Below are 9,392 nucleotides of genomic sequence, written 5' to 3'. Positions count from 1 at the left end.
CACGTTCCTGACTGTAGGCTATGCCTTGTTATTGGGATACACTCCACAGCAAGGCTATTTTTAAAATAAACTATTTATCCTCTGTGGCAAAATGTGAAGCTTTCTCGTGGTGTAGTAGGCTATTCTGAATTATTACATTTATTTCAATTTCTCATGAGTGCTGCAGGAAAAAAAATATGAAGTTCAACGCTGGAGAGATGAGAGTTTCAGGCTCATGTCCATCAGAGCAGAGGGACAGAGATAATAGAAAGTGAATCTCATTCTAGTTCTGTGAGAGATAGGAGGGGGAAGGTGGCATGAGAAATAACGAAGAGCCAATTCGAATGAATTTTGATTGCGTTTATTATAATTTTTACATTGCAAAAAGTGACAATTATTGTTCATGCCACGAGAGGTACCGGATATGGCCAAATAGGTTCCGGAACGAAACAGTCCAAAACGGAGATGCGCCGGTTCAAATTAAACACTGACTGTATGACAATTTAGTACTTTTCCCGCCCGGATAGGCGTAGTTTTCCCCGGGTGAAAAGTGACTGACTGGGCTTGTTCGACAATGCGTAGTGATGGGAAGTTCGCCTACTCTGTGAAGTGCGAGTCTGCAATCATTCAATTCGCCCTTGCACTCCTTCTAAACAACGCAATTTTTTGAAACTTTGGCAAAGGGTAAAGTCTACATAACGCAGTCCACTCTGTATGTTACAGATTATAATTTTGGAAACAGAAACCTGTATGGAGATCAAATGTTTCATCGATTAGAAAATTAGAATTTCGGCCAAAATTAATCTTGCTCCATCTTCTCCCACAGCCGACGACTGGGTTCCTCTCGTCACCATATTTGGTAGTGAGTGGAAACGCCAACCGGATGCTTCATATTTATACATCCGGTGAAATATCTGTCTCATTGTTCTATCTGTGTTTGGACCACCTGTCAGGGAGCTAGCGTTAGTAGGTTAGCTTCTCCATACTCACTTTCCCAGACACAGGAGTGGCATTTTGGCAATGGATTCGCTTTTGAATATGTGAGTGGGTAGTTCTGACAGGTTACAGCAATGTTCGTTTTTTGAGCGTCTGTAAAATGTGATTTGTAACAATTCGTCTAGCTAGCTTGCTAGCTGTCTAGGGTAGCTACCTAGCTCGATACATGTTAATTGATGTACATTTCCATTCTTGCAGATGCGCCGTATATGTCGCAATCTATGCGGACAGATACCTCAGTGACTTCATAGCTTTACCTGCAGGCATAAAAGACACGCTGCTACGAATCATGTCATCACAGGGCACGGTGACCGACCTAAACATCAGTCAGGTAATAGCTGTGTATTATATGAAATAGGGTTGTGATAAGTTGCGTCAATTCAAATCTGGTATTGGAACAAAAGAGGTCAACACACGTCCTCTAAAATAGACTAGTATTTTAATTAATGCAAAACACTTCAATGGTAAATATGATGTTCGTATATACGGGTCCACTGAAATACCACGCAGGGCACTCAGAGAACTGGTCCATTGTTCTAAGTTCTTCCCTAAATACTCTGACAGAGATAGTTCCCGCTCCCTGCTGGCCTATCAGAGTAGAGACTGAGCGTGGTTTAGACTTACTCAGCCTATCGTTGGCGCACAGGCTGGTCCCAGTCCCTTGGCGCTTCCCTATTGCCTGGCATAAGTTGTTATCTGCAGCTGGTCCAGAGAGTCAGCACCCATAGACACAGTTTCCCAGTACTTTCCCACCCTAACTGTACTCTTTGTTGAACTGCCCAAGGACATATGTACAAAGAGGCAGTGTTTGTGTATGTGAGACACAAGTCTTATCTCCCCCTACTCCCTAACAGCTCCTCACATGAATCACAGCTTGTTATGTTAAACAATTTATATCAGTACAGTACAAACCTATTATGTTTAATCATTAATGCATCCTTTCTAAGCTAGGCATCACATCTAGTTATAAGAAAATAGATCCCCACAGTTGTCCACTGTGGTTCTGGCGAATTCCTGTTCTGGAACCACAGTGGACACCTTCAGTTCAGACAGTGTGCAGGTTTTTGTTCCAGCACAGCAGCACATATATCATCCACCAGCGGCTCTCTCAATTGAGCCGGGGCATGTGTTTAGCCAAAGATGATGGATATACTGACAAGATGCATCTCTCCAGAGTTGCCAACTCCTCAGTAAGGAAAGTAGCTATTGGCTGTCCTAAAAGTCGCTAAATGATGTAATCACCTAATTTGCATAAGTGGCCATGTGCATGTAATTGTGATGGACGCTGTAGGAGAGAGGAATAACGTTGTGGGAGAGACAAAAAGTGAGTAAAAAACACCCTACATTTACATTTGAATGTAAGCCAGGGCGGGATCAGCCAGCGGCGGCTTCCCGCATGCGCGATTCATTTGCAGTCTGGACGTGTAGGGGTGAACATCTCCTGCTCTGACTGCAGCTGGGAGGGACTTCTGCTGGAAGACTGGGCCGCCTGTGAGTCCTTTGGGACGGGGGTAACAAAGCACCCGCTGCTCATTGAGAAGAGTAAGAACGATACGTGCTTTCACGTCAGAGTCTCCAATAACACCAGAAAAAGTCGCGAGATTTGTCGCTAGTCGCTTTTTTGAAAATGTGTCGCTAGAGGGGTCTGAAAACTCTCTAAATATAACGACAGTCGCTAAGTTGGCAACACTGCATCTCTCCACCCTAACAATGGGAGTCATCCACAAAGCGGCACAGCAGGCTGTCTAGATCCCGCCTATCGTTTCTTTGGATTAGTGGATACAATTCAATATAGTCAACCTTTTTTAAATCTTCGATGAGGGCAGTTGAGGTGAACTGCTTGAATTCAGTGGAGAGAGATGCTATTCTACTAGCCTCATACCATGAATATGCATAGCCACCTTGAGACAACTCCAAAATAGTGTTTTTTCTCAAAGTTGCCGGGATGTCACGTGTCCTGCTTCTCAGTACATTTGTAACAACTTAAGCATTACGAAATTTCTATTCAATAAAATCCACCTCGCGAAGCAAATAAGCCATACGTTTTTTTGTTGACCAAATTTGACACTCATTGATCTCCATACAAACACTACTCCTTGCTTGGTGGGCGAAATGCAAAAAAACGCTACCTGCTGGAGGGAGACAGATTTTCCCCTGAGTTGGGCCTCTCTCTTCCTCTCTGGTTTGGCCCAGCACTAACACACATGATTCTAATCAAAGTCATGGTATTCATTCTGTGTGCTACTACTGGGCTAGAACCAACTCCTGCACACTTCCTACTGTGTTTTCCCTCAGCTGATGCATCTTGGGACACACAAGCTGGACATGGTGAACTGCAGAGTGTCTGACTCCGCCCTGCAACAGATCCGCTGTCCGCAGCTCCGGACGATCCTTCTGCGGGGCCAACCCAGCATCACCTCAGATGGTACCTACAGTGGGGAAAAAAAGTATTTAGTCAGCCACCAATTGTGCAAGTTCTCCCACTTAAAAAGATGAGAGGCCTGTAATTTTCATCATAGGTACACGTCAACTATGACAGACAAAATGAGAAAAAATTATCCAGAAAATCACATTGTAGGATTTGTAATGAATTTATTTACAAATTATGGTGGAAAATAAGTATTTGGTCAATAACAAAAGTTTCTTAATACTTTGTTATATACCCTTTGTTGGCAATGACACAGGTCAAACGTTTTCTGTAAGTCTTCACAAGGTTTTCACACACTGTTGCTGGTATTTTGGCCCATTCCTCCATGCAGATCTCCTCTAGAGCAGTGATGTTTTGGGGCTGTCGCTGGGCAACACGGACTTTCAACTCCCTCCAAAGATTTTCTATGGGGTTGAGATCTGGAGACTGGCTAGGCCACTCCAGGACCTTGAAATGCTTCTTACGAAGCCACTCCTTCGTTGCCCGGGCGGTGTGTTTGGGATCATTGTCATGCTGAAAGACCCAGCCACGTTTCATCTTCAATGCCCTTGCTGATGGAAGGAGGTTTTCACTCAAAATCTCACGATACATGGCCCCATTCATTCTTTCCTTTACACGGATCAGTCGTCCTGGTCCCTTTGCAGAAAAACAGCCCCAAAGCATGATGTTTCCACCCCCATGCTTCACAGTAGGTATGGTGTTCTTTGGATGAAACTCAGCATTCTTTGTTCTCCAAACACGACGAGTTGAGTTTTTACCAAAAAGTTCTATTTTGGTTTCATCTGACCATATGACATTCTCCCAATCCTCTTCTGGATCATCCAAATGCACTCTAGCAAACTTCAGACGGGCCTGGACATGTACTGGCTTAAGCAGGGGGACACGTCTGGCACTGCAGGATTTGAGTCCCTGGCAGCGTAGTGTGTTACTGATGGTAGGCTTTGTTACTTTGGTCCCAGCTCTCTGCAGGTCATTCACTAGGTCCACCCGTGTGGTTCTGGGATTTTTGCTCACCGTTCTTGTGATCATTTTGACCCCACGGGGTGAGATCTTGCGTGGAGCCCCAGATCGAGGGAGATTATCAGTGGTCTTGTATGTCTTCCATTTCCTAATAATTGCTCCCACAGTTGATTTCTTCAAACCAAGCTGCTTACCTATTGCAAATTCAGTCTTCCCAGCCTGGTGCAGGTCTACAATGTTGTTTCTGGTTTCCTTTGACAGCTCTTTGGTCTTGGCCATAGTGGAGTTTGGAGTTTCTCAATTTGTCTGTCATAGTTGACGTGTACCTATGATGAAAATTACAGGCCTCTCTCATCTTTTTAAGGGGGAGAACTTGCACAATTGGTGGCTGACTAAATACTTTTTTCCCCCACTGTACCTACCAAATGTAACAATTTCTGTGTTAAAAAAATTATTATAATAATTGACACAGTTTATTTTTCTGTTAGTCAGCACTTCTACCAACATTCTTGGATATGCACCAGCTTTTTGCTGGACCATCACTCTGTTTACAATACATTTACAATACAGTACATTACAATGAACATCATAATACAATATGTCGCCGTTGATAATGGCTGACCCTAGCTGTGACCCAACTCTCCGAGGGTGTCTCAGGGGGAGTTGGGATATGCAAAAAACACATTTCTAATTCACACATGCATATGATACTCATTTGTACATTTGTGAAATAGGACAAATATAAGCACCCACCAAATAATAAAAATATATAAATATATTATAACACAATATGACATATGATGTGATCTAACACAATACAATTACATTGCTCTATACAATTAACATGTTGATTGGTCGGTTCTCTGTAGGTGTGAGGGCTCTGGCGGCCTCCTGCCCAGGCCTGCAGGTGGTGGACCTGACTGAGTGTACTGCAGTGACAAATGAGGGGGTCCTGGCGCTGGCCCATGGCTGCAGTTCGCTGGAGGTCCTCTCCCTCTGGGGCTGCTCTGCTGTGGGAGATGCCGCCCTGCTGGCACTGGCAGGGAACTGCAGGCTTCTCCATAGCCTCAACCTCTCGGGAACCAAGGTAATTCAATTGAGTGAGTGAACTGCTTATTAAGTTTTCACTACAGATTGGATGACATATCTCTCTAATAAACTTAAACCCTGGGTTTAAGACTGAAGTTTTTGTGAAGGCTGCGCTCCTCCTATTCCTAATATTTAGATTATCTTAGTATAACAGGAATTTATGGTTTATCCCTCTGGACGGAGCATTACCAGGTTGGTACTTTGACGCTTTAGAAGAGGAACATTTAATTTGTCATCTTATATGGCCTGAAGAAGGGACAGGTCATCCTGTTCCTCTTAGTATCTGTAAGATTGCTCAATCACACAGTTTCATGTTGCCCTTTTCACTTAATCAGTCTGTTTTATAACTGTTTCTAAACTGCCCTGTTCTAACTGAGATCATATGCTCTTTGTTTCAGGTTACAGATGAGGGTGTCATTGGGCTGGCTACTGCACCATGCTCTAACAGTTTGAAGGTAAGAAGACCAACACATGTGCATATGAAAATAATTAACTCAGAGGACAATAAACTCTGTCCCTTTATGCTTTTGTTGTGTAGATCTTGTCTGTTCAAACTTAAAATGATCAATTAATACCCCTGGTATAGTATAAGTGTGCAAAAAAGTAGGTCTGTGCACAAGTTCTTCAAGGTGATTGCTATGGCAGGAGCAACTTAGTATTGCGTAGAGGCGTCACTACAGACCCTGGTTCGATTCCAGGCTGTATCACAATCCGGCCATGATTGGGAGGCCCATAGGGCGGTGCACAATTGGCCCAGCGCCGTCCGGGTTTGGCCGTCATTGTAAATAAGAATTTGTTCTTAACTGACTTGCCTAGTTAAATAAAGGTTACATAAGACACATGTAAACACTGCACATTTGGAAAGATAACGTCCAGCCTTGATTCAAGTCTTAGTTTATTTGTTTTTATAGAAAGACTTCCAAGTGTGCCGTTTTCCCATGTTTTTTTTGGAGCCAGATTATTATGTCTAGGCAGACAGGGATCTCTAAATTATATGATTTGATGTGATGTAGGAACTCCAGTTGGCCCGATGTCGTAACCTGACAGGCAAGGCGGTGAGGGCTGTCCTTACAAACTGCCCCAACGTCCGGATCTTTACCTTCGATGGATGTCCTCTCATCACTGGTGAGCTTTTAGCTCAAAGTATAAGTTGTCTACTATAACAGCGTTAAGAACGTACCGTAAGATCACTCCACAGCTAATTTGAAATGTCGCCGATGGAGTTATCAAAATAAAAAAAAATTGATAGCTCAAACGGTTGGTACGTTGAGGGCGGTCACATGTGTCTGCGAGCAGAGCCCCCGGTATGGGGACCGGGACAGTGGAGGAAAATATACTGTTAGCAGCACCCTGACGTCCATTTCACTAGCCCAGTCCAGATCTGTATGTGTGTTTATAAATTGGTATTCAAAAGACAATTGTGGTAAATTCACAACTGTATAGCTATATGTCACGAGAATTTTACTATCTCAATTGTTGAACTCAACTGTCACTCAAGCTTTGAATAATTCCCAGAGGTTGTAAGGCTCTAGTTAACAATGAATTAAACAAAGTCCCGTCTGCAATAGATCAGTATTTTATTCATGAGAGCTCTGAAAATCATACAATGAACAATGTTTTTTATACCTTTACTACGCCCCTAAGTGGGCCAATGAAAAAGCTCCTAGCCCATATATAGGCAACTCTCACATTTCTCTGTAAGCTTTTACAACAACCTATTTGTTTCTTCTTGTATCTATTTCACACTCCAGCTGTGTTCGTGTGGTTGCTTTTCTGTTTCCTCCAGTATCAGGTCACACATGCACAGACTTCCTTGACTGGTTTCACAAGACACAAATACTCTGTTGCTGGGCAAATATGCATCTTATACAAGAACATATGATTAACTCTCTAAGCTCTCTCACTGTCCTCACCCTAGATGGGGACATGTTTTTCAGTGTTTAGTTTCGCATCCTGTTTTCTGTTGTTGGTTTCACAGTTGGACTCTGCTTGCATGGATATAAAAATAAGTCGATGCCCTAGTTGTACTTCTAACTAAGCTAAACACGATTATATATAACACAGATTATAGTCTTATGATTCTATCACATTTCTACAGTTTCGGGGTGGAATACTTTAGTCATCACCTTAAACATACACATCTTCTATCAATATAACCCGAACCTCCTTTGTCTTTCAGATCAAGAGGCCCTGCACAACCTTTTAGACCCAGATAAGTTCCAACAGGTATCATGGACAGTGTACTGAGGGAAAAGTTACCCATAAATGCAGACCTAGGAACAGATTACCCTACCCACAATCCTAAACCTACCCATTAGATTATCTGACCCTGGATCAAGGAGTTAGGAGCAACTTCTACCTACTCCAAGGGAGCACTGAGGAGGAGGGCTGGAAAGAAAAGACACTTAAACTCCTTCAAATGATCTAAGCTTCTGGGACCAAAGTGACGGCACTGGGCTCATGGCTGTTATTTATATTCCGCTAAACAAAAAAACACCAGTCTCAGTAAATCTCAGTTTTGTAGTGTGATTATCATCAATAAGTGGTTGAAGATTGTCAAGTTGCGTCAATTCAAATCTGGTATAGGAACAAAAAGAGGTCAATACACGTCTTCAAAAATAGACTAGTATTTTAATTAATGCAAACACTTGAATGGTAAATATGATGTTCGTATATACGGGCCCACTGAAAAACCACGCAGGGCAGACAGAGAACTGAGCCATTGTTATAAGTTCTTCTTTAAATACTCTGACAGAGATAGTTCCCGCTCCCTGCTGGGCCTGTCAGAGTAGAGGCTGGGTGTGGTTTAAACTTACCCAACCTATCGATGGCGCACAGGCTGGTCCCAGCCCCTTGGTGCTTCACTGTTGCCGGGCATTAGTTGTTATCTTTACAACTTGTCTTGAGTCAGCAACCTCAGACATAGTTTGTTCTTCTTCATTGTAGCAGAACACATGTCCTTGAGCGGTTTAACAAAGAGGCAGTGTGTGTGTGTGTGTGTGAGTCACAAATCTGTCTCAGCCTACCCCCTAACGGTTCCTCACATTAATCACAGCTTGTTATGTTAAACAATCTATATCAGTACAGCACAAACCTATTATGTTTAATCATTAATGTATTCTTTCTAAGCTAGGCATCACATCTAGTTGTAAGAAAATAGATCCCCACAAGATCAAACCTCGATAGTTAGTTGGATGTGCTGCTCAGTGTTGTATTCTCTGTCAATGTTACATTTCATATTTATTTATTTTGAAACTAAAAGTTTTTGTAAATGCACTTATGACATTATTTTCACTGTACTTAATTTGAGATGTCCTTGCTGTAACTTGGTTGTATGCACGCAGCACCCTGCCCTCGATTTAGAAATTGTTACTCCATTTCTGTTGTAAATATGTAAGCACAAAAGTAGTGATACAATCTTACATTTGGAAATAAATAATATGTTGGAACAAAGTCTGTTCAGGTACACTGTGATGGGAACTGCCTGTTTCACTATATGTGTATCTTTGTAACATGGAAAAAAACACATATCTGTTTGGACACATCACATAGTAGTAGGTTCATTGCATGTAGGTTAGGTAAAGGCTCTTCTCAGGAAGGTATGGGCTTCTTTGCCTTTGTACTTCTGTAAAACAAAGAAGATAAGAAGTACCAATGCATACATGACCTTCATTACAGAACGTATGTTGACCAAGTCACAACGTTAATATGTAACTGACCTGATGTTCCTGTACTGACCAATGAGAATATACGTTACTTACTTTTACAAAAAACTCTGCATTGTTGGTTAAGGGCTTGTAAGTAAGCATTTCACCGTAAAATGTGATTTGATTTGTGTAAGTTAACTGTGAAGAAGGAGATGGGGAAAAAACGTACGTTTGGCAAGGTGTTCGTCTGAGCACGACCCTTTCATTGCAATGTAAAAAAAGACTTGAATTGG

At 42.3% G+C, this 9,392-nt stretch overlaps 1 protein-coding gene across 1 annotated transcript; it reads left to right on the top strand.

The window, feature by feature from the left end:
• Window positions 1–903: 903 nt before the first annotated feature.
• Window positions 904–9,392, top strand: amn1 (antagonist of mitotic exit network 1 homolog). The gene is made up of 7 exons (XM_084185490.1): window positions 904–1,019; window positions 1,174–1,306; window positions 3,271–3,400; window positions 5,233–5,450; window positions 5,851–5,907; window positions 6,466–6,577; window positions 7,632–9,392. The coding sequence occupies exons 1-7, from the start codon at window positions 1,000–1,002 to the stop codon at window positions 7,697–7,699; spliced, it is 738 nt and encodes a 245-aa protein (XP_084041616.1). The 5' UTR covers window positions 904–999; the 3' UTR covers window positions 7,700–9,392.

This window comes from Coregonus lavaretus (assembly GCF_964263955.1).
Source record: "Coregonus lavaretus genome assembly, chromosome: 21".
NCBI classification, from domain to species: Eukaryota; Metazoa; Chordata; class Actinopteri; order Salmoniformes; family Salmonidae; genus Coregonus; species Coregonus lavaretus.
This window is presented reverse-complemented; position numbering and strand designations above follow the sequence as displayed.